General features: G+C 34.1%; 1 protein-coding gene across 1 annotated transcript; it reads right to left on the reverse strand.

Moving 5' to 3' along the window:
- Positions 1–3,223: 3,223 nt before the first annotated feature.
- Positions 3,224–6,172, reverse strand: LOC126973625 (uncharacterized). Its single transcript, XM_050820963.1, has 2 exons — positions 5,828–6,172; positions 3,224–4,980 (listed from the first exon to the last, which is right to left on the reverse strand). The coding sequence occupies exons 1-2, from the start codon at positions 6,071–6,073 to the stop codon at positions 4,171–4,173; spliced, it is 1,056 nt and encodes a 351-aa protein (XP_050676920.1). The 5' UTR covers positions 6,074–6,172; the 3' UTR covers positions 3,224–4,170.
- Between the last annotated feature and the right edge of the window lie 20,286 nt (positions 6,173–26,458).

Consider the following 26,458-nt stretch of genomic DNA (forward strand, 5'->3'; position numbering starts at 1 on the left):
TGTTATTTGTTGCAGTTTTAATAATATAAAATAATTCTTACGGATACTGCTTACTACCGGTAGCGAACACATAAACTTTGGACTACATCAATTTTCTATACCTACACAAATACAATATGGAGCCAGCGTCTGCATCAAATAAAACTAACTTGGTAACACCAGTTTTGTTTGAATTTTTGTCTGCACCTAAAGCATCCATAATATGTAAAAGGAAGAGAATAGAAAAAACAAATAGCGAAGATCTTGCAGAATTTAAAGAAGTATTAGAATTATTTGATATATGGGCAAAAAAAATAATGAACAAATGACAAAGCTTTATCCCATTTTAGATGGTATAAAAACTAGTAACGCAAATATTGAGTCATCAGTTGCTTTTCTTGCAAAGCAGAATGATGACTTAATAAAGACAATTGAGAACTTGGAGCAAAAACTAAAAATTATAGATTAACAAATTATTATACTTGAAAATAAAATAGAAGATATGATGCGAATGAATCGTAATAAGGGTCTAAAAATAAAAAATGTTCCATTGAATACCAGTGAAACCAAAGAAGGACTTATCAAAATAGTCGAAAATCTGACTCAATAAATGAAACTTGAAACTAAAAGGTCAGACATAGTGGTCATTTTTAAGATTAAGTCAAATAATGAAAAAAATCTATTGTTGTAGAGTTTACAACAGTATTAGCGGAAGAAAACATATTAAGATCGGTGAAAACCTACAATAAAAAGAACAAAAATAATAAGCTATATGCCAAAAATCTTGGAATTACAACTTATTATTACATCTTTGTATCAGAGCATTTGAACCAAAATGCATCGAGACTATTTTATTTAGCTGAAGAATTACAAATGCTGCTGGATTTCATTCGGCCGAGTATATTTGCGGAGAGAAGACAGTTCACCTATTATTATGGTGACGGGTGAAGACCAAATTATTAAACTAAGAAACCAATGAATTAACTTAGGTAAAAATATTTTTATTTTAACTAAAATAATTTATTTATATATTTTATCAATATTATATTTTTGCAATTATTATATCAACATATTGTAAAAGGCCAACTACACAGACTCATTAATATCAATAATAATAATCAGAAAATAAACAGCTTCAATAATAATAATAAAATAAAACACAAAATATAACCTATTTATTCTGATAAAAAAAATCTGTTAAAACTCCCATTAAATTCAATCTAGCTTAGTTTAGTTTCTTCTCTTTTTGTAATATTTGTAGACGGTCACTTTTAAGACCTATAAATAAAGGAACCGTGTTGTCTACGGCTGCTGTCAACAGGTCGACTTGCTAGGTACCTACTAAAAATCAGTGTTGGAATTGGGGTGATCCTTATTCCAATTCCAAAAAATGCTGAGTGGGTGTCCTTTTCATGACGCCGTATTTTTAAATTTGTTAATTTTACTATGTATATAATGTTCTGTGTTGTCATGAATAAATGAATACTTTACTTTACTTTATAATATTAATTATCTACCAAACACATAATATAACGGGTAACGATACAACATAATAGACTTAAAACATGAAAATGGAATTTTAGCGATTCATAAAATATATTGTAATGAATAATACAAACACCGTTTTGCATGAATTAGACAATCTCACTAATATAATTACACATCAAGGTTCAATTGATACATTTCATAAATACGCTTTAAAAAAGTCCCTGCATATACATTACTTAATCAAAATATTCGCACATAAAAACTCTAACTTAGATGACTTAGACATTAACATTAGTTTGCTAAACATAAACATTGATGTGATCATTCTAACGAATAAACCTTGATAAACCCCTCCCCCAAAAAAGTAATTATGTGGCACACAGTACCACAAATAAAATTAATCAAAATGATGGAGTTGTCGTATTTATAAAAGAAAATTTAAAACACACAAATAAAAATAGAAGGTGCTTCATGTCTTGAAGTAGGTTTTACAGATGGTTTTACTCGGCTTTAGCTAATATGTATATATCGTCCTTCTTCGGGAAATGCAGAAATGTTTGTGAACTCCCTTGAAAAATATTTAGAACAACCTTATCTTAATAATAACACATTAATAACCGGAAATATTAATATAAACATAATAGATGGAAATAATGATAAGCACTCGGACTCTTATCTTTAAATGCTAGCTGCACATAACATACTACCAGGTCATAAATTTGACACACGTATAAATAGTTGTATAGATCATGTAATTACAAACATAGATAATACTAAATTCACAACTTATCTTGGGGTATTAGATACTACTGTAACCGACCACAAAATGACGGCAGTATAACTGTACCACACAACTATATCCAGTCAACATCCAAAAACAAAATAGGTTACAAATTACAAGGGTGCATTAGATACATTACAAGCCAATTATGATCCTAACTTTTTAAATAAAGAAGATCCCAACGCACTTACCAAGAAAAAAGTAATAGTAGATTCACTTAATATTAATACTAAAACTGTAAAAATACCCTCCAATAAAAGAATAATTAAACCTTGGCTAACTCCTGGTCTTCTTAAATGTATAAAAAATAGAAATCTTCTGCAATACAAACTTAAAAATGATGACACTAATGAAATATTAAGAATAACATATAAGAGGTACCGAAATTATTGTAATTACTTAATTAAAAAACTGAGAAATACTCATGAAAGACAATTACTTGAAAAATCAAAGACAACTTACTTCCGCATATTTTAAACGACTTCCATCACAGATAAATAGCATTGGCATAATAGAACCTGATCCACTTGAGATAGAAAGTATTATTGATAACCTTAATTAATCTGAATCAGCCACTGGATACGACAATATCTCTACAAAATTTCTGAAATCAGCTAAATCCGTTTTGATCCCAATTATTACATACCTAAGCAAGATCTCTTTACAACAAGGAGTATTTCCATGTGAATTGAAAAAATCAATAATACATCCAGTGCACAAAAGTGGGCCTAAAGACTATACTAAAATACTAGAAAAATTATTAACAAACGTTTACTTAAATATTTAGAGACGTATAATATACTCTCACCATCTCAGTATGGCTTCCGTAAAGGTGTAAGCACTGAAGACGCTATACAAGACTTAAATCAGAATATTACAAATCAACTTGATAATAGAAGCAAAGCCCTTTGTACTTTCCTCGATTTACGTCCCCATCCTCTTGAAAAAACTTGAAAATATAGGTATAATGGAGGCCATACACGCTAGGTTTTGCATGATGGTTTTAGCCGTGCATGCATAACCGACAGGCAAGCCCTAGCGTGTATGTGATTAAACTGTACAGTTATCGGTGCATGTACATGCAACCGAGCAAATATCAAAATTGATATTTTATGCCGCTCGGTTATGTTTGCGCGCGAGCATAACCGAGCGTGTGTGGCGTCCGGCGAGCTTGCCTGCCACAGTTCTCAGTTTTTAATTGTTTGTGACGGCGGAAGGTCGCGCGCGCTCATCCTCGCGAAAATGGCGAGCCGCAAGCGCAATGCCACATTAGAAGAATTCATTGAAATTTATAAGTCGGAACCTTGTCTTTGGCGCGTAAAGTGCAAAGAATATCACGACAGAGACAAACGATCGACAGCATACGAGAAATTGATAACTAAGCTCAAGGAATTGGAGCCAACTGCTACAAAAGATGATGTGATTAAAAAAATTAATACGTTACGCAGTAACGTTAGACGAGAGAAAAAAAAATACGATGAATCTGTGAAGTCTGGAGCATCATCTGATGACATTTATAAACCAACACTGTGGTACTTTGAATTATTAAATTTTATTGGAGATCAAGATGTTCCTCGCAGCTCGCGATCTAACATTTCGGACTTTGACGAGAATGATTCGAATGTAAGTATAAATTAGTGAATTATTTATTTTGGAATTTATAGATTAGGTACGGCCGACCACAAACAATGTAGTAAATTTTTTCATATCGTTTATGTTACAATGAGATAGGGTAGGTAGGTACTCTCGACAACTTGTAACGCGTGATGTGTGGTCGTCTGTGCCTAAGTTTTTTGCAACGTCGTTTATAGCTTTACAAAATGTAGGTACCTACATAGATTGTTACAGTATAAACTCTTAAGCGGTGTAGTTGCTCATTTATTAATAAAACAATATTATTACATAAAAATAAAAGAAATATGTCACATTTCAATAAAACTATCCTGCCAAGGTACTTTGCCTTCATTGACAAAGTAAGTTTGGTATTCTAGTCTGACTTTTTTTGCATCATTCAGGACATTTCCTCGATTTTGTACTTGTAAATTTTCTACGTTTGAACGTGTGGCATCGTAGCCCGTGGTAACAACAGTTCCATTTTCTTGATAAAAACATCTTGGAGGTGCATATGAATTAGGAGTGTGCTCCATTAGAAAGTTGTGCAAAACACATGTAGCCATTACCACTTTTTCTATATTGTTTGGTTCTAAATTGATCTGAGTATGGTAAATGCGAAATCTTGATGCTAGTATGCCAAAAGCGTTTTCAACTATTCTTCTTGCGCGAGATAATCCATAATTAAAAATTTTTTTTTCGTAGCTGCTCAAATCCGCTTGACGATATGGTTTCATCATGTCAGGTCTCAACGGGAATGCGTCATCAGCAACAAATACATATGGCAAACACCTTGAACTGTGTTGAATCGGTTCGGAGTTTGGAAGATTTAAATGTTTCATTTGTAACTTTTCAAAAAACGTTGTATTCTGCAAAACACCTCCGTCGGAAACTCTTCCATTTGTACCAAAATCTGCTAATAGAAATCGGTATTTGGCATCAACTATTGCCATAAGAACCATGCTATGTCGTCCTTTGTAGTTGTAGAAATAAGATCCACTATCAGCAGGTGGCACTATGTCTATGTGTTTTCCATCTATGGCACCCAAGCAGTGAGGAAAATTCCATCTCTCTTCAAAAAGTTGTGCGGTTTCCTTCCATTTATCCGATGAATCTGGAAACTAAAATAAATATTATTTTGTTGTGTTATAGGATGCTGACAACTCGACTGAAAATACAATAGATACAACGGATAATGCTGCTACAAATGTTAGTACAGGGAATACAGACGATATTACGACACCTAAGAATACTCCATTACCTGCTACTAGACCGGGAAGAAAGAAAATGACAGAGCAAGATCACTTAACTACTGACATATTACTATCTGTGAAAGACCATTTTAAGCGTCCTGCTTCTGCTCGAGGAACAGAAGATCGTTACGATCTTTTGGGAAGATCTATCGCAATGAAATTAAGATCATTAGACAAGCGTCAACGCTTGATTGCGGAGAAGTTAATTAACGACACTCTGTTCGATGCCGAGATGGGCAATCTGAATACCGAAGCAATTCAGAATCGTCGAAGTTTAACTTTTGTTTCTTCACCAACTCCTAGTCTCTCACGAACTCCAAGTCCTTCGCCCTCACTAGTTCAACAATATTATACACAACCGTATACTCATACCGCTTCTGTTGCGCCTCAAATTCAACCCTGCGTATCTCCGATACAACAGTACAACACCCAACAACAAAGGTACACGATTTCTCCTGCACCGCAAAGTCAGCCCTGCGCATCTCCAATTCAACAATATAACACTCAACAACAAACTACTTCTCCTGCACCACAACGTCAGCCCTCACCAGCACTACAAGAACAATTTGCAACAACAGCAACATTTTATTCAAATTTTAATTAACAAATGATTTAAATAATATATGTACATACATATGTAATTGGTTAATTAAAATATGTACCTACCTATTAAACTTGTCTAACGATTTGAATTTGGTTTTAATTATTTGCTCACCTGTAAATAGTCGTCTTTCAGTGCTTCATAAATAGCATCGCATGTTTCTGGTATTATTCGGCCCAAAGCCTGAGGTGATATAATAGCAGAATATTTAAGACACTCGTATGTTCTTCCTGTTGCAAGAAATCTTAATGTTACTGATAGTCTCTCATGTGCTGATATTGCTTTCCTCATAACAGTATCTTGTCTTTGTATTAACGGAGTAATCAATGATAATAGTTTCAAATAATTTTTTTCATCCATTCGTAAATAATTTTTGTAATCTGTTGGTGTAAATCTCAATTCATTTACCAAATTTACGTGGGAGAATTGCTTTCTTTTCAATAACCAGCGTTTTTTTTTTTTTTTTTAATATATTTATTTAAAACTTTACATATTTATATAAATAAAGCAGCAACCAAAAATCACGAAGATTTGTCCGGATTGCTAACATGAGTTGAGTTCGCAATGATAATTAAAATAAGATCAGAAAAAAACTTAAGTAAGTACATACACACGGTTTACAAGCAAAGCATCATTAGATCAGGTTCGCATTCAACCGGTCATCGTTGATTCATATCTCTATGCGAAAGCGGGACACTGCTATCTTTCGATCGCGCTATTCCGTCGCACACGCACAGCGATATGTCTCTAATATTTTTTCTGGTGATGCTAATTTTTACAGATGGATCAATATCATTTAATAGCCGAGGAACCAAATATTGTGTTGTGCGCGAACCATAAATGTTATTGGACTTTAATGTTTTTAAGTGATTATTTGTGATTTTCCTAGTGGTTATTTTATGACAAATTTTACTTTGAATTTCATGATTGAAAAATTGTTCCTTAAGAAGACAATAATTAAATTTTGTGTGTATTGGTAAGATTTTACAGTGCCTGAAGAGATCGTTATATTCATTCGCTTTATGTTGTTCTTTTACTACTGGGGAGACTATTTCTTTAATTATCCTAATTTGCATGTTTTGTATTTTATCTAGGTAGGTCTTAAATGTTCTGCCATAGCTGGTAATACCATAACTTATAATGGAATCGGCTAGTGAGTTATATAATAATAATAATATTTTATATGGTATTCTACCCTTTATTAAAATTAAATTGGCTAAAAATGCTCTGAGTTTGTCACATACAGTATTGATATGGGGGAGCCAGTTAAAACAACAATCGATAACTAAACCCAAGTACGTATGATTTTCAACAGTTTCAATAGTGGGACAGCTACATATTTGTAGCTTTTGATGAAAACACATATGGCAATGCGCCTTAAGCTTCTTGATTGTGTCATAATTAGTTTTAAGATATGGTGATCGAATATGCATCAATTTCGTTTTATCGGCATTGAGGACAAGCCTATTGTCGTGGCACCATTTGTTAAGGCGGTCGAAGTCAAACTGAAGGTTCTCAAGTGTTTGTTCAATGTTTCTATCAGCGATTACAAGACAAGTGTCATCAGCGTATTGATATGATGTACAATGCTTCAGTATATTATTTATATCATTGACATACGCAAAAAGTGTATTGGGCCGAGCACTGATCCCTGTGCTGTTCCTTCAGTAACTGATAAAACATCACTCTTGGCATCTTCTATTTTAACATAAAATTACCTATTTTTGAGATAATCCTCACATCAATTTAGGGTCGGGCCTCTGATTCCAGAGTTTCCAAGTTTCGAAATCAAGCATTCGTGATTTAGAGTGTCAAATGCGCGCGAGAAGTCAATAAAAAGGACAAAGACGTGTTTGCGATTACCTAAGTGACCGTTAATTTCATCACTGAACTTGGAGAGCAGCAGCGAAGTACTTTTGAGTGGTTGAAAACCATACTGGTTTTTGCTAATAATATCATGGTTGTGATAAAACGATTGAATCTGATCACTGAGGTACTTCTCAACAATTTTATCTATAGATGATAAGAGGGAAACAGGACGATAGTTAGAAACATCGTTCTGTTTCCCTTTTTTATGCACTGGTCTCACGCAACTTTGCTTTAATTCCCTCGGGTACTTTCCGACTGCAAAGCTGACGTTTATTAAATGCGCTATAGATGAGGATATTTTCTTTGCGATACATTTGACATCTCTAATTTTTATGCCATCACCACCTTCAGCCTTTCTATTATTTAACCTGGATATTAACTTCTCGATTCTTAAGGGTGTTGCATTTTTAAAGCGAAGAGAGACGTTAGCATCCATTTTATATTCATCTGGATCTAAAAGTTTAATCGGGCAAGAAGGTACCATAGCCTTGACAGCATTTCGGAATTCTTGTGCAAACTTGTTTGCAATAACTTTGTGAGACTGTTGACTGTAGTCAAAAGCCTTAGAAACTATTTCATCTATCGATCTACTAACCCTGCCGCAAATATTATTAACGATCTGCCAAAGTTTTCTAGGATTTTTCATATTTTTATTTATTTCATTCTGATAATATCTGTTCCTACTTCTTTCAAGGGTCTTATGAATTTTATTCCTAATCTGATTATACTCTAGTCGAAGACATTTGTTTGTCGGATCTTTTTTCCAACTGTTGAAAAGGGCGTCCCTTCTATCAGTCATTTGTAGCATAAATTGCTTCACCCAGGGTTGTTTCGGTAGTTTATTGATGCGTTGCGATTTAAATTTTAAGGATTTGTTATAAGCTAAAGTAAAATTAGATTTTATGAATTCATAAATTTTTTCAGGACATGAAATATTTGTCGTATTCAACCACTCAATATTATTTAGTTCCTCGTTTACAATTTTACTGTCACAGTACTGCATTTTACAATTATATTTTGTAGCACGCTGTATATTACTTGTAGCTTCGCATGCCAACAGAATGACGCGGTGATCCGCCAGAACTGTATCGACTGCGGCCGTGCACGGACTCAATGAAATTAACTTCGTAAACAAGTGGTCAATGCACGATTTTGTAATTTTATTTAATCTCTTTTCAATTCTGGTATAGTCAGTTATACCTACATTGAATCCGCGCTCGGAGAGCATATCGATGTACATATTTCTTATGGAATTGTTGGTTTTTAGGTCTATATTAGCATCGCCGAGAATAATTGTGTTTGTGTTCGAGTATCTATCTATAACCTGTGAAAGTTCATAAACAAAAGTGTTTTCGTTTGTACGTGGTGGTCTGTAAAATGCACACAGTGTCACGACGATTTTATCCGCTGTTACTAAATTACCGAATAACATCTCAAAACTTGTCGTTGTTATGGTTGTTAGTTGAGTGAATTTAAGATAACTTTTCACATAAATTATTATTCCACCACCTCGTTGCTTAGTACGAAGTACTGTGTGCATTTTATAGCCATCAATGTTATATAAATTACTTATACTCGAGGAAATACCCACCTCGGTTAATACAATAACATCGATAGGAATTTTACATGAGTTTAATAATAGTAACAGTTTAGGGAAATGTTTTTTCATAGACCGAATGTTAACATGTAGGCAAAATAAATTAATTTGATTGAAGGGTACTTGATTTATAAAAGAGGTAACAGTAGAACAATCAAAAATTTCAGATGTTGGAGTATGACTAATATTATCCATATTATTTTTTAAGTAGGTAGGTAATTATATATATATTTTTTTTCTGAGTTTAACTTATCAAAGTAATAACAGGTAATAAGTATAGTCTATTAATTTGATAATAATCCTTCTATGTCTGCTATTGATCGAATAATGTGTGGCCGACTCTTGTCATCACCTTTTTTTACATAGATAATACCAGCTTTACACCAGACATATTTATAGGTTTCCTTTAGTTTTTGTTGGGCATTGTACAAGAGTACTTTATTACGGTGCGTTAACGCTTCGCGTATATAGATTCGGCGTGTAGCCTGACCCTGTGGTAACGATGTCAAAATACTACCAGCGTTCAGCTCCATGTTTTTAGAAGAGTGTATCCATTGGGTACGCATTACGCTGGATTTGAGTTCAACTAGGATATGACCTGGTTGTGGACGATCCCTAGGTTTCTGCAGGCGTCTGGCAGCTACAATGTCAACCGCACTTACCCCCAGTTTATCAGCAACTTTGTTCACTACATCTTTAACGTCTTGGTTCGGAGTTTCCGGTATACCTGCTATCTCTAGAGTTCCAGCTAGCAACTTTTGGTCTACTTCATTGATATGTTGTTCGAGCACAGCAACTCTCAACTCGAGATTCTTGTTTTTATTTAGTAACTCCATGTTTTTATTTAATAGGGATTTTATAGTACTTTCTTGTTTTCGTACTATATCTTCAAGATCCGCCACTTGGCCATTCATATGTTCGACAGCGATTGTTAGGTTGCCTACTTCTGCCTTGATGATCCCCTGTGTTTCGCGAGAGATACTCGCGATCAACTTTGTTTCGTTTAGCGCTGTGCAAGCGTGAACTTCTTGTCCTTCTTCTTCGTCAGAGCTGTCTTCTGGTGCCGCAAAGAAAGAGGTACGCCTAGAAGCGTTGCTTAGGCATTCTTGACAACTCCATTCCAGACCATCCGAGTTCCGCAGAGCCGCCATCTGCTTGTTGGTAAGTTTAGAGCAGCTGGTTGTCATATGTACCGTTTTATTACATCTACTACATATGAGGCCCGGAGATTTCAAGGTGATGTTTTTATTACATGTAGAACACTTTTTTGGAGCCATCTTAGAGATTACTATAGATTGAAGGTAGTTAAAAATTTCTCAAAAACAACTGTAAACACGACTGATACGTATGCACTGTCGAACGCAACTAGACCTAGACCTAGACTTTAGACCATTCAGTGCGCTCTCTTTTTCTTTTTCTGTTCTGCAGAACAAGTGTTAGGCCAAGTACAGCTATCACATCGTCGTCGTCCATTGCGTCCTACACACCATCACGTACTACGTAGCTCAACTCAGAGTTCATGTCAAGACGGTGCATGCAAAACCTAACGTGTATGTGTAGTATGAAACTCGGTTATGCTTGTCGGTTTTGCATGCACGGCTAAAACCATCATGCAAAACCTAGCGTGTATGGCCTCCATAAAGGGAACTTTTTTAAGTTTAATAACGGATTATCTACAAAATCGCACAAAATGAACGAAAATTAGTGATGATATAATTAGCTCTGATGCACCTATACTACAATTCGGAATACCGCAGGGAAGTGTATTAGGGCCAACTTTATTTTTACTATACATAAATGATTTATCTAACTTTAAATTAAAAAATGGAAGGGTATTTTCCTACGCTGGCGACACCGTATTACTCTTTCATTGAAGCAGTTGCATTTAGGGGATGTAAAATTAATGTTATTAAATGGCTAAAAACACTCAACTATGAAGATACGGAAAAAATACTTAAAAATTAATTAGATTAAAAATTTGTAAACGGTTCCTAACTATAAGATATTATTTAAAAAAAATGTATTATTATAAAACATAAAAATGAAAGATTTACAGCCCGCTCACAAAATTTGCTCCTATGTATGAGTTTATTTATCTACTTATAGAACCGTATATATATTTTTAGGTTTAATATATGTATTGTTAAGATGTTATATTTATGTAAGTTCCTATGTTTACGTGCATATATGTGTGTGTGTGTATCATAATATGTTTTAAAATCAGTAATAATAAATAACTACAATGTTTGATATATTGTACATATTTACTATAATCTTTATTTATATCAACAAAAAAAATGTTTGTACATGATCCTAACTCCCATGTTTATGTGGTCGTACGGCTGCGTACCTGCGGCTAGCATGATGCTAATATAACCTAATCCACATTGAAATTAATGACTTATTTCGCGAGCGATCACCCGGGCCGCCAGGCCGACTAGATTTTTGGTTTTGTTTGTTTATGATCCAATTCACTACAGACAATTACTTCCTTAATTTTAGTTTTTAATATTGTTTTGTATAACTTGCAATGAGCGATTCTCTCCTAACACAGATTATCTAAATCTACCAGGAGAATTTCATATGTGATTGTAAATGACTGTACAAATAAAGAAATTTTGAATTTTTGTACTTTTCTCCTTAGTCGTAGTTCATCTATGTGTCAATCAACAATCCTAAGTGTGCTATAAAAAGTGATTAAATAATACATTAACGACTCGAAAAAAAGATCGTGTGACTTATATCGATAAGGTTACTTTCTTTATATAAGATTGATATGGAAAAAGCGTAATTTAATAAAAACGAATATTTTCAATAAATATGATACAATTATTGACAAGTCCCCAGACAAGACCCGCTTGTCAGAATGGGACAGATGAATGGACACAAACAGAAATTAAAACAATAGAGTCACTCTTTTTACCCGAGTTCAAAAAAGGAGGTTCTCAATTCGTCGGTATGTTTTTTTATGTTTGTTACCTCAGAACTTTCGACGGGTTGAACCGATTTCGATAATTCCGTTTTATTATTGGAAAGGATATATTTCAAAGGTTTGGTGATAGTTTGATTAGGTTTGCTTATGGGATCCAAGACAAAGTAATGGAACTCCTCAATTCTTAGGATAGGATTAATTACTAGGCCGAATCTTTTTGATGTTATCCGAATATTTGAGTCACCTACCGTAAAGTAAAATATGATTATCAAAACAATCAATCTCCTTAACGACTTACAGTTAGGGTGCGATCTGTGGCAGAATTTCAAACAGTCTGTAATAATATTACGATGCGCTTACGTTCATTGCTGCATTTCAAAATTTAGTAGATCTACACAAATTTAGATAAATTATTAGTTAGTAGTTAGGTGACGACTGTCTTAATGAGAAATAAAGTTCTTTAAACCGACTTCAAAAGCACTATTTCAAAATATAAAAAAGAATTATCCAATTAATTAATGTAATTCTAGTAACGATTATTGCCATTTTTGGAATCGGGGACAGCCAAGTTAGGATTGTATCTACAAACATAGTTATAGGTGAGAAATGCTTAAGTCACCTGTCACATAAGCGACGTGAGGAGGCGAGAGACGAGAGCGGGGCCGCGGTGGGAGGACACCGTTTAAAAAATAACAATAATCGTTCCTAAAATTAGATTTATTAATTAGATTGTATAAAAATACGCCATTATTTTTACTTTTTAGTGCATATTATATCTATTGTTTTGCAATAGTGTTTTTGAAGTTGGTTGTCTTTTTTTTATTTTTTTTAAAGGCCTAGTGAACAATGAGCAACAGTTAGCAATATTCTATTTTGTTGTAATGTGAACGGCTTACAAGATTATCACGGCAGTATCGTTACCTAGTGATAAGGGGAAAGGAGTTAAGGGTGCTCACCCTATAGATTTATGCTTTGTCAGCCAAAGTTAAGCATAGCAACAAGTCGAGGTACATTTACTTTACACGTGTAGAACCTTCTGGAAACAATATTGCTGATGTACCAAATTACTTGCCCACAGAAATATGACTCTCTTTGTTAGAATAAGCTATATAAAGTAAATTTCCGTAAAATTAAGTATTCTGTGTTTAGTCTTAGGTCCGTAATCATTGTAAATCGAGTTTATTGAATAAAGTTATTTTTTTATAAAGTAACCATTCAGTTATTCCTTGACTAGCTCGATAGTACCGATAATCACAACTGTGAACTACCCGTAACGCAAGGGTGATACGAATTCTTTGAAAAAAAAATCAAATCGTATCAATGGGAGACAGTTATTATCGACAAAATTTGGCATTCTACGCATCGGAAATGTAGCTTCAAATTTAATTAACATTACATTACACACAATAAAACGTCAGGATCCATAAATGGTAAAGTATAAAATTATAATTTTTTATTTGATATTTTTCACACATTTAAAACTAAAGTACTGAGAAAATAATTCAATGTGGAATGTTGATTTGTATAATTTAGAGATATTATTTTTCACGTTGTCGATAATATTTTTAAATATTATAATTCTTAGATACGAGTGAAATATATTTTATAATGTTACTAAAGTTTTTTCTATTAAATTGTAATAAATATTTTATGATAATGAAATATCTTTTTTTTATCAGGTAATTGTGATTGTGGAAGCATTTTGCACTGTAAATTTCAAGTTTCAAACAATGAAGCAATTTTTACATGCGATGCATCTCAGGGCAATGGAAAATACAGTAAAAATTTTATTTAACGTGGTCCACATAGAAAGCACGTCGCTGAAAAAATGAAAAGATTAACAACCGATGAATACGAAGCTCAGTTTGCAAGGGACAAGTGTATGTATAAAAATGATCCGCAACCTCCACACTTGCCGAAAGCATCGGTTCTGCGGCCAGCGAAATCTGAGCTGATTCGCTGTGAGTTTTATCATCCTGACCCGATAACTGCTCTGTCAATTATGCAAAGCAGTATATATTCGGGAACTATTAGATTTTTATCCATTGTGCCGTTCAAGCTCATGAAAATAGCTGCGTATCTATTGATGCCACTGGTGGTATCAGTCCAAAATTTTCATAGCAAAACGGAGAAAAAACATCTCAGCTGTTATTGTATTTAATCGCTTTCAATTATGCTGGACAACAATTTAAGGTTGGTCAAATGATCTCCAAAGCGCAAGTCGCTACCGTTAATTACTCATTTTGGAATAAGTGGCTGAGTTACGGATTTCCTCAACCACGGGACGTGGTAATGGATAGTAACGACGCCCAATAACGAGCCGGTAAGCTTCCTTCAGGGCAAAACTCGCCGTGCCAAACAGCAAAGGATATTTTGAGAGATTCTATGATAGGTATGATTTAATTAAAGCATACATTGTTTAAAAGGTTTCTGAGTTAATTCAAAAACTTTATTAACTGTTATAAATGATATTTCAGCATCGTAAAATTGAATGAATAGTTAATTAATTAAAAGATATTATTTAACTGTTAAAAAAAGTATTATTTCCAATAAAATATTTATTGAAGCTTACTAAAACTTATTTTAACTTAACAATTTGTTTCTCAATAAAATAATTTATTAACAATTAATCATTTTTATATCAGTTCAAAAGTTACTGTTTAAATTATTTAATCAATGTTTTTTTAAGTATATATACCTATACAATTTAAATTGACCTTTTACAATTTTTAGGCAAAAGTGAATACTTCGATGACGCAAAAATCAATGAAAGATATGAATATGCTGATACCGTCCAATGAAAATGATGAAAGTGACGATTGCGCAGAGTGGTCAGAAGAGGTAAAAAAATTATGATGTGCTTAGTACTGTTATGAACAATTGTCATATGAGGTAAATTGCCGAGTTAACATATTAATCTATACTAATATATAAAGCTGCAGTGTTTGTTTGTTTGTTTGTTTGAACGCGCTAATCTCTGGTACTACTGGTCCGATTTGAATGATTCTTTCAGTGTTGGGTAGTCCATTTATCGAGGAAGGAAATTTGGAATTTTTTTTTTCAAAATTAGGGATCCGTAATAAATTGCTATCGAAAACCTATTTTTGCGTGCGCTGCAAAAACTATTGACAATAGAACAAAATGATGTACAGGCTATAATATAGGCAATATTTTATTACTTATAAAACTATCGCGTGAATTATACTTTATATGGCAAAACAACGTTTGCCGGGTCAGCTAGTTTTATATAAAAGCGATAGCCGCCACGCGGTGCGGGGAGTTGGCTACACTCGGTCTTGTAAGTTCTGTATAAAATTGTGTGTGGAAATTAAAGTAATTCGGGAGTCAAAAAGTGTTTTTTTAAAAAGGCCACCAGCGCGTCCATCCTAACAAAATTGGTGTCAGAAGTGGGATTTCGGGAAGGCCTATAGTTAGGGAAGACCCGGAATCAAGGATAAAGAGCTACGCCTGGATCCTGTAAGAGATAGCTATTAAGTCTTAGCCTTGTAGTTGCAAGCCAGCATCTCTTAAACACCTACTAACAGTTGATCAACGATAAGCCTCCGCTATCAAGCGTGAGCCCGCATGACCTGCTTAGTTCCACCACATCAGACCTCCGACCAGTGACGAGAGGGTCACCTGCAGCCATCCTCCCCGTGACCGTCCCACGGAGAACATCAGGTCATTGGACGAGTATGAAGATTTTATTAATTCTGTGAGTTATATCTAATCTTTACTAAGAGTCCTAAAGTGAATAAATCACTCGGTGAATTTCAAAGTGAATGGTGAATTTCTATTTTATTTCTCAAGATTTATTTTCAAGATTTAGAACTTTATTTACAATTTGATTTTATAATTTCAAATGTCATTTTGAAAGTAAAAAGTACTTACTTTTTACAATTGTTACTATTTTATACAGCTTATATTTTCAATTTTATTGTGTGTTTATAATTTTGTCTGTGTGTTCTGATGCTCTGTACGCTTTTGTTATTTTATTAATAACTAATGCCTAAAACTATTAAACCGGAACAGTCCGTAGAAGTCGATTCAAATAGCGACTCAGACAGTTCTCTTTCAGAAACGACACCCTAAAAGCCAAAAATTAAAATGAGTGAAAAACTCACACTCTCATTTTTGACGAAGTTCATTAAACCATACAATGGGGATCGCGAATCACTTCCTGCATTTTTAACGAATTGTGAAAATGCAATTTCTTTAGCAAGTACACAACAACAGAACGTTTTTTTTAAATATATCGTGTCACAACTTGAAGGGAAACCTCAATTAGCTTGTTGTCTAAAGAAATTTGGAAGTTGGCCGGAAATTAAACCGTTTTTAAAATCAACTTTCGGAGAAAAGAAACACTCAACTCATTTATTACTTGATCTGCAGAACTGTAAACAACTTCCCAATGAAGATGTGACGCAATATTCATTGAGGATTGAATCCTGTCTCACACGGCTTCAATCTGATATACATTATAGTTGTGAGAGTGATAAAGAACTCATCGGTAGAATTGCTGCAATGGAAGACTTAGCTCTCAACACATTTTTACTAGGCATGAATTCAAACTTTTCACACATTGTGCGCTGTAGAAACCCCAAAACTCTCTCCGACGCGATAACTCACGCGATAGAAGACTAGAAGTTATTTAACTTAAATAAATTATCACAGAAATCTTCTAAATATTGTACTATATGTAATAAAAATGGTCAATCAATATCTGAGTGCTATAAAAATAAGAATAGACATACAAAGTCTCATAAAGTTAATCATTATAATTCGCATCCTTCAAATTATAATCAAAGTTATAATAACTTTTCAAAGAATAATTCTTACAACGGTAACAAAGTATGCGTTTATTGTAAGAAGCGCGGTCACTTGATCGGTGAGTGTCACACGCTCAAGCCAAGAAGAATGCCCAGCAAAATTCGAAACTTTCCCATGCACCGAATCGGACCGCATTCGCACCGAAAGGTAATAATTCCCATGTGAATATTATTGATGTAGATGGATGTATTGATAATCAAGACCATTTAAACTAAAAAGGGCTTCGGTTCCGTGTCTATCGAAGCCTTGTCATATTAAAAATGACACGAAAAAGAAATATGTTTCTAATGGTTCTACTCGACGACTACGACTCTCAAGGACACCTGCCCTGTGGTCAATTCACGGTTGCACAGAGTAGTGTACCACAGAGAAATAAATATAATCAGAATAAATTAAATAAGATTAAACCTTCTCCCTGTGCCTCTGAGCCGTTCTTATTAGCACAGGTTAATAAAAAGGGTAAACCTAATGGAAAGAAAAATTATAATAAAAATAATAATTCCAAACAATTAATAAATACGGATCAGTTTGTGGTTAATAGAATCGATAAAATATCATTGCCACATGTTTATTTTAAAGTTAATAATAGCGAGAAACCTCTCAGCTTTTTAATCGACACTGGTGCTTCAATTTCGATTATTAAATATTCGAGTTTATCAAATCAACCAGTGCTTAATTCACATACTGTGAAAATTCAAGGTCTCAATGATAGTAATTCATACTGTGAATCACTTGGCTCTATTTTATTAAACCTTGAATATAAGTTTTCAACAAAAAGTAAGATGCGTATTAATTATACTTTACACTCTATCAACGACACAACAAATTAAGAATTCGATGGAATTATAGGAAGTGACTTTATTAAACACTTCAATATTGATGTTCAATATTCTACGAACTCTCTTATAGTGCAAGGTTATTCTATACCAATAAGTTTTACAAAAAGTTCTTATGTGATACCGGCACGTTCAGAAAGCGTGATCGAGTGTAAAGTTGCAAATTTAGATGAAGTGCATCATTTAAAAGAAGCTTTGATTTTAGACCAAACTATTAGAGAAGGAGTTTATCTTGCAAACTGCATAGTCCGAATAAAGGATAATAAAAGAGTGAATTTTACTATTTTGAATAGTACTGATTCTCAAATTGAGATTAATGATTTTATGGTGACTGTTACACCTTTTGAATTTTTGAATTTGAAAAAAGAGATACCCTCCTCTTTAAATGCACAGCCTGTTGAATTAATAAATCATATTAATAATTTTAAAAAGGATAGGATCAATCAGGTTCTTGAACAAATACGCTGTTCACATTTAAATCCTCAAGAGAAGAAAAAGTTATTAAATTGCATATCAAATTATACTGATATATTTCATCTTGAAGGCGAACCTTTATCGTGTACAGATGTAATTCAGCACTCTATCAATACCGGTGATTCGGCACCGATCCATGTAAAAATCCTATCGCTTTCTCGAAGTTCACAAAGATGAGGTTGAAAAACAAGTAAAGAAAATGCTTGAACAAAAAATAATTCAACCATCTACTTCCCCGTGGAATGCCCCTGTCTTGGTAGTTCCCAAAAAAAAAGATGCCTCTGGTAAGCAAAAATGGCGTATTGTTATTGATTACCGTCGGTTAAACGATGTGACTGTTTCCGAGGTATATCCTCTACCCCTAATAACCGACATATTAGACCAATTAGGTATTTCCAAATACTTTTCAACTCTTGATTTGGCATCTGGCTTCCATCAATTAAAATTAAATCCCAGTGACGTTGCCAAAACTGGCTTCAGTGTATGAACAAATGGTATATCTGGACACTTTGAATTTACCAGAATGCCATTTGGTTTAAAAAATGCTCCATCAACGTTTCAACGTTTGATGAATATTGTCCTCACTGGTCTTCAAGGTCTTCATTGCTATATATACCTTGATGATTGTATTATCTATTCCCATGACCTTGAATCACAGATAAATAAGTTAGAACTTGTATTTTCTAAGCTTAGAGAAGCCAATTTAAAACTACAGCCGGATAAGTGTGAATTCCTTCGACGTGAAGTCGCTTATCTTGGTCATGTCATTACTGACAACGGTGTTTCGCCAAATCCTGAAAAAGTTAAAGCAATATCAAATTTTCCAGTGCCCAAAAATCCACGAGATATTAAATCGTATCTTGGTTTAACTGGTTATTATCGCCGTTTTATTGAAAATTATTCACATATTACAAAACCCCTTACATCATGATTAAAAAAGGATGTTATTTTTAGTTGGTCTTTTGAACAAGAACAAGCGTATACTGAAACAAAAACTTATAAGTGCACCATTACTTTAATACCCTGATTTCTTTAAAACTTTTATAGTAACCACTGACGCATCAAACTACGCTGTTGGCGCAGTTTTATCACAAGGTGAAATTGGTATGGACAAACCAATCGCTTATGCGTCTCGCACTTTAAATAAAGCAGAAGGTAATTATTCAACCACAGAAAAAGAACTTCTAGCAATTCTATTTGGTGTGAATACATTCCGTCCATATATTTATGGTTACAAATTAAAAATTGTCACTGACCATCGTCCTTTACTTTGGTTGTTTAATGCTAAAGATCCTGGTAGTCGATTATTAAGATGGCGGTTAAAGTTAGAAGAATACGACTACGAGATTATTTATAAACCCGGTCGAATAAATTCAAACGCTGACGCTCGGTCTCGTAATCCGGTTAACGCTGTTGTTCATTCAAACTTAAAGCATTCTACTTATGAACAATACTTTAAAGATCAATTTACTAAATCTTTTTCAAGTGATACTAAAATTGAAGAACTAAATGAAAGTCTTCATTTAACTAAACATAAAATAATAATTTGTCCGATATCTTTAGATTTTGATTACTCTATGCCACATTGTGAGCAATTGTTATCTATGTTGAGTAGTCCCGCTGATTTCTTAGAATTAGAACGTGAATCCGGGACTGTACAGTCAGTCGATACAAGTGATAGAACCATTTACTTTTTATACACTAAGTTTCATCATTATGAGGAAACGAATTATAGAACTATATACAATTTATTATTAAAATTAAGAGATTTAATTATTAGCAAAAATGCTAACGAGAGTGATATAGCTATTTCTGATTTTTCAGACCCTTTTACAAAATTAAACTATACCAAAATTTACAATATTATTTCTTATATTTTTCACGGTACTAATATAAATGTACATATTTATAAAAATAAAACCTATTATCCGACACGTGCGGAAGTCCCAAATATACTTAAAGAAAATCATGGAACTACAATAGCTGGACACCCAGGTATTAAACGGATGTACAGTAGGATAACACAATCCTTTTATTGGAAGAGTATGCGTTCAGACATAGATCGATTTGTTAAAGAATGTAAAATGTGTCAAATTAATAAACCCTTACATGCTCGTATAAAGCTCCCATGGTTATCACTTCATCAAGTACTAAGCCCTTTGAAAGATTGGCTCTAGATATTGTGGAATTTTGCCTGAAGCAGGTTTCCAGAAATTTAAATATATTTTGACACTTCAAGATGACCTTACAAAGTTTTCATGTGCATACCCCATGGTGACGAGCACTACTGATGAGGTTGCTAGAAGCCTTATACATTTTATATCTTTGTTCGGGTTTCCTAAAATGATCCTTACGGATCAAGGCACCTGTTTTACTTCAGAGTTATTTAAGCAATTAACCAATATTCTTAAAATTAAAAATTTGTATGCTTCTCCTTATCATCCCCAAACTAACGGTGCCCTTGAACGTTCTCATGCAACATTAAAGGAATACTTAAAATCGTTTGTTAACGAAAATCAAAATGATTGGCATTGCTATCTAGCGACGGCAATATTATCTTATAAAACAACGCCGCACTCTACAACTCTTTATACACCATTTGAACTTTTATACGGTTATAAGCCGACTATACCTAGTAGTGTTTACGAAACAAACGACAATAATACTTATGATGAGTATATACGAGCTCTTCAATATCGTATGCGATTTAGTAGAGAAAGAGCACTTGAAAATATAAATAAAAGCAAAGAAACTTCAAAACGTTATTATGATTCTTCTTCTTCCTCAAAGTCGTATAAAGTAGGTGACATGGTTTATTTAAAACATCACCATAGATTAAGAAAAGCGCTCTCCCCAGTGTGGAAAGAGCCTTATAAAATAATAAAGGTTAACGGAAAAAATAATGTTACCCTTTTAATAAATCGCAAACACATTAAACATCATATTGATGAAATAAAACCAGTATAAATTATTGTTGTTTCAGATTATTCTTCAATTCATGTTCTACGGAACCAATTCATACAATTTCAAATAGCCCAGGAATTTATTTTGACCCCACTTCAGAAGCTTACTTTTATAATGACTTCTGGAACGTCGTTACTCATATTAATATTTTAAGGTTACGACCATATTTATTGAAAATTGAAAGGTCTATAATCAATTTAAATAATTTTTGTGAAAAGGTTCCAAACCTAGCGGTCATTAGTATAGACTGTAAGGATTCCATTAATCCCCTAGAAATTTTAATAAATGCTAGTTTTCTTAAATATGACTCTTTATCACATCTTATTTCTGAGAACCCCAAAAATCGAACAAAAAGAGCCCTCGAGTTCGGTGGTGAAGTTTTAAAATTATTTTTCGGTACTCTAGACGCCGACGATGCGAGAAAATATGACGAAGCTTTTTCAATATGTCAAGAAAATGAGAAAGAAATCTACACTTTAATGAAAATAATATACACATAATGAAATCAACTATAGGAAATTTTAATGAGACTATTATAAAATAAAATAATAACGAAATAAAATTAAATAACCGCATCGAGAAATTAAATTTTATATTTCAAGATCAAAGTAAGATAAATTCTAAAGCCCCATCCACACGCTTGACAAATAATGGCAAACAGCCAACAGCAAACACGGACGTGTGGATGGGTGTTTGTCGTTTTTTGCCTGTTTGTGTTTGTGATGGGCAGTGTTCGGCATCGGATGTTTGGCAAACAGTTTGCGACGTATCCACACGTTTGGCAGCGTTCAGTAATGCGCGCGAGCTTGCCGGAGGCGGACGTATTTTCTTGCTACACTTTTTCGTTGGCGCGCAAAGCGTAAAAAATGTCTGATTGGTCAGCAACTACGATTCTGACATTTTTGGAGGCTTATCAAAATGAGCCATGTCTCTGGAATCCCAAAGATGCCGATCACAAAGATCGGCAAAAGGTTAATGATGCATGGACTCGCCTCAGCATTATAATGAATAAAAGTGTCAAGGAATTGAAGACCAAAAAAGAAATACTGATGGCTACGTTCCGCAGACATTTGAAGAAAAAAAAAAGATTCTATTCGGTCCGGTGCAGGTAAGTTTAAATAATCAATAAATATTTGTCTAAACACCCCTGCTATGTTCCTTGCGAATAAATTTTATTTTAATTTAATTTTTTCAGGATCCGATGATGTTTATACACCGGTCTGGTTTGCTTATGACCTGATGGAGTCATTTTTAGGACCGGTATATACCTGCTCAAATAACGTAAATTCAGAGGAAGTAAGTAAAACGACTTTTTTTCATTATGGTTTATTCATTCTTAATTAAATTTACACTATCATTTATATAAAGATTTAATCAGATAAAGTTTTGATTATCTATTTGCAAGAATGTCTTCTAGAGTGCTACACTCTAGAAGACATGACGTCGATTTAGAAGCTGATATTTTTTTCTGTATAGAGCTCGACATGTAGAACGATGTACTAAAATATTACATTGCGAAGCCTCATACTTTTCGAGAAAAAAAAAATCCTAAAGTTACGAAAAAAAATACGATTGGCTTAAGTGTCGTTTGACAGGCGGAAGGGGCTATAAGTGGTTAAATCTGGTAGAGGGTGGGGCCCCGATTATAATGTTACCACTCTTATTACAAGGTAATGGATTTTATCAGAAATTTCCAAAAAATGTTTCAAAACTCAAATCAGGTAAAAAGCGTAATAAGTCTTCTGTCTGAGCCGCAAGAATATAGCTATACAGTCTGTATCAAAAAGGTGCAGTAAAACTTAAAAAGGTTAATTTAATATTTGAATGACCTTTTGGCACCTTTTTGTTACATCCTGTGACCTTACTTATCCTTTTTATATTACTTACTACTTACTTAATGCTACTACTACTTACTTATCCTACTACTTACTAATTACCTATCCTTTCTATGTTGAGGGATAATTTTTAAATGATGTAGAATGCTAAGTGAATCTATTACAAAAATATAACGTAAATTCTTCCCTTATCTGTTTGGCATGCATAGGTGACCTACGGGGTACATTTGGCATGTTCTGAATTGCATTATATTCCTCTTCGTATTTTCGCCAAGATCCACGTGTTATTATTTCACCATTTCTGTCAATCGTATCAAACGTTACTGGGGGGGTATATCTCTCTGGGGAGTTTTTTCGAAGGAAGTTATGTAGTAGTACACAGGTCATTGTTATTTCTGATACAGTAATGGGGTCTAAATAAATTGGACGACGCACATAGGTAGATTTCGACGATTTAGGCGGCCAAAAGTCATTTTTTCAAAGTCAATTTAGCCATAAAACTTTGACCGGTACCGTTACAAGACACTTCCATGAATCTATCCTCACTATCCCCACCCTTGGGCCATGTGCCATGAATTATTTACACATAGTCGAAACTTGACCTCCGTGCCCGGTGTACGTTACAGTTCTCGACGCGTCGCGTCGCTCACTGTGCAACTTCTCTTATAAAGTCCATATTTTTTTTGTGAAGTTAATTACCTTAGTGAAACTGATGGATTCGCATAATTCAGGTATGAATCTTTGAAACTATATATAATAATGGTGTTTTATTACAAATTGTCATATTTTTTTTCACTTGTAAGACAAGATGTTTTTTGTACAAATTTATCATTGATTTTCGATTTCTCAAGAGTTTTAATTATACTTCAGGGTCCATCCCTGTTTTCTTCTCTTTTACGGTATAAACAGGGTCTTAGTATTATAGTAAACAAAAAATTTGCCGCTAGAAACCGCAAATCTCGGAAAAATCCTTAATCAAAGATTTTTTGTAAAAAAACAAGAAAAAAAAATTTTTTTCTAACGCTTCTAAAATATAGTTGTCTTCGTTTTAGGGTCATCAAATACCTCTGGCGTGAAGGTAGTGACGAAAAAATATTTATTTGACCTAATGCAGGGACAAAACTTACCTTCTTTTGATGAGAAATTGGATTATTTAGAGAATTACTTGCTGGTGCGCTATGGTGATACAGAAGACAATAAAAAAACTCTTAAGCATAAATTTTCATACGTTAGATCGCAAATGAAACAAAGATGGTTGAAAGCACATAAAAATAAAGAGTTTTTCGAAAAAAATAATAGTTCTTGGTTAGGTGGAACCTTTGAGGTTCCGATTGAAACAACTCATCGCCAGGGTCGTCCAAGTAAATCGTTTGCCGATTTGAGTGAACGAAGCAAGAGAAGGAAAACAGAAGAAATACGTTCTTCTGTGGACCCTGAAGTAATAGTCCATGCTGCGCAAGTACTTTTACAATCAGATGGAACAAGAAATGCGTCCAAAGTCCTGAAGGACGTAACCAATTCGCCAACCAAAGCCAGTCAATACAAAAAGGCTTATTCTAAGGTTGATGAAGCTATCCCTCCGTTGACCCCCTTCGAAGCACTTAAGATGTTTGTTGAGGCTGATCTCACACGTAGGCAATATGAAATAATAAGAGCAACAAACAAAAGACATTTCCCTTGTTATGACCTTTTGTTGAAAGCGAAGCAAGAGTGTTACCCGCCGAAATCGGCTTTACGGGTTACGGCTACCTGCGCGGAAATGGACCTTCAAAGCCTAATTGATCACACCGTTACGCGCTTATCGAAATTCCTGGAAGAAGTTTTGATAACACTTAATTCTAATGAAAGACAATCATTAACTATTATATTGAAATGGGGTTGTGACGGCTCACAACAAACGCGGTATAAGCAGAAATTTACAGAAGATGCCGACTCTGATGCAAATATATTCTTGAGTTCTTTTGTTCCAATCCAAATTGTCTGTGGAGAACAGGGCAAAAAGGTTGTATGGCAGAATCCTACACCTTCGTCACCACGATTTTGCCGACCGATTAGATTTCGCTTCGTGAAAGAATCAACAAATATCACTAGAGAAGAAATAGCATATGTAGAAAATGCACAAAAGCGCCTGACCGCAACAAAAGTTGATATTAATTCTAACGAATATACGTTTCGGCATATTATGAAAATGACGATGATTGACGGCAAAGTATGCAACGCAGCTACAAACACTTCTTCAACAAGTCGGTGTTTTATATGTGGAGCGACATCAAAAGACTTCAATGATCTTAGTAAAAATAATGTAGTAAAATGTCCCGAAGCTCTCGAGGTTGGAATGTCTAATTTACACTCCAGGATACGGCTTTTTAAAAGCATTTTGCATTTAGCATATAAATTACCCGTAAAAAAATACATAGAAAGGAGGACCCCAGAGGAAAAGTTATTAGAAGAACAAAGAAAAAGGGAAATTCAAGAAAGATTCAGAACAGAAACTGGCCTTTTAGTTGATATGCCTATAGCTAACTTTGGTAACACAAATGATGGGAATACCAGTAGACGCTTTTTTGATGACACTGAATTGGCTGCTGAGATTACAGGCATTAACCATGAAGTTATCCATAGGTTGAAGGTTATATTAGAGGTGATTACTAGTGGCCATAAAATTGATGTTTCTAAATATAATAACTACGCTTTGGATGGCACCCCATGACGCCAACAATGCATAAGATTTTAATCCACGGTGAAAGCATCATCGAACATGCATTGCTGCCGATAGGACAGCTGTCAGAAGAAGCGGCAGAGGCACGCAACAAACACTTTCGCACCTACAGGCTCAATTACGCGAGAAAGTTTTCGCGCGAAGAGTGCAACTTAGATATTTTTCATAGATTATTATTATCATCAGATCCATTGTTAAGTAGTTTGAGGCCAATCAGGAAAACCTCACATAAATCTTTTTTAAGCGAAACTATTGCAATGTTGTTGCCTGGGGATCCAAATGAGACCGAAAATGAAATATAGGACCCCGACACATCTTTTTCTTAAGATTAATAACTTTTTATAAAATGTTTTATTTTTTTTGTTTTTTATGATATACAATGGAATAAAATTATTTTGTAAATATCAAATGTCTTATTTTTTTAGGACGTAGAAGTTGTTGAAAATAGAGATTTAGAACAGCCTCTCCCTACACCAAAACCAGTGCGCCGTCGTCCAGCTACCGACACAGCGGAACGGCAAATGTCGTCTGCATTTGGACAGTTGACCAATATTTTAAGCAAAAGACAGAGGGAATATCCACCACCACCACCAAAAGAAGACGACGACTGCGAACTTTATGGAAAATTACGAGCGAAAAAACTGCGTGAACTTTCACCGGATGTGAGGAAACTATTTATGTATAATATA

This window comes from Leptidea sinapis, chromosome 29, assembly GCF_905404315.1.
Source record: "Leptidea sinapis chromosome 29, ilLepSina1.1, whole genome shotgun sequence".
In the NCBI taxonomy this organism is placed as follows: Eukaryota; Metazoa; Arthropoda; class Insecta; order Lepidoptera; family Pieridae; genus Leptidea; species Leptidea sinapis.

What these genes read in the sequence shown, in the direction of transcription:
- LOC126973625 (XM_050820963.1), bottom strand. Translation starts at nt 6,073, where the DNA reads ATGGATGAAAAAAATTATTTGAAACTATTATCATTGATTACTCCGTTA. An exon ending in TGAAAGACGACTATTTACAG is followed by an intron (nt 4,981 to 5,827) that starts GTGAGCAAATAA and finishes TATTTATTTTAG; the next exon opens with TTTCCAGATTCATCGGATAA.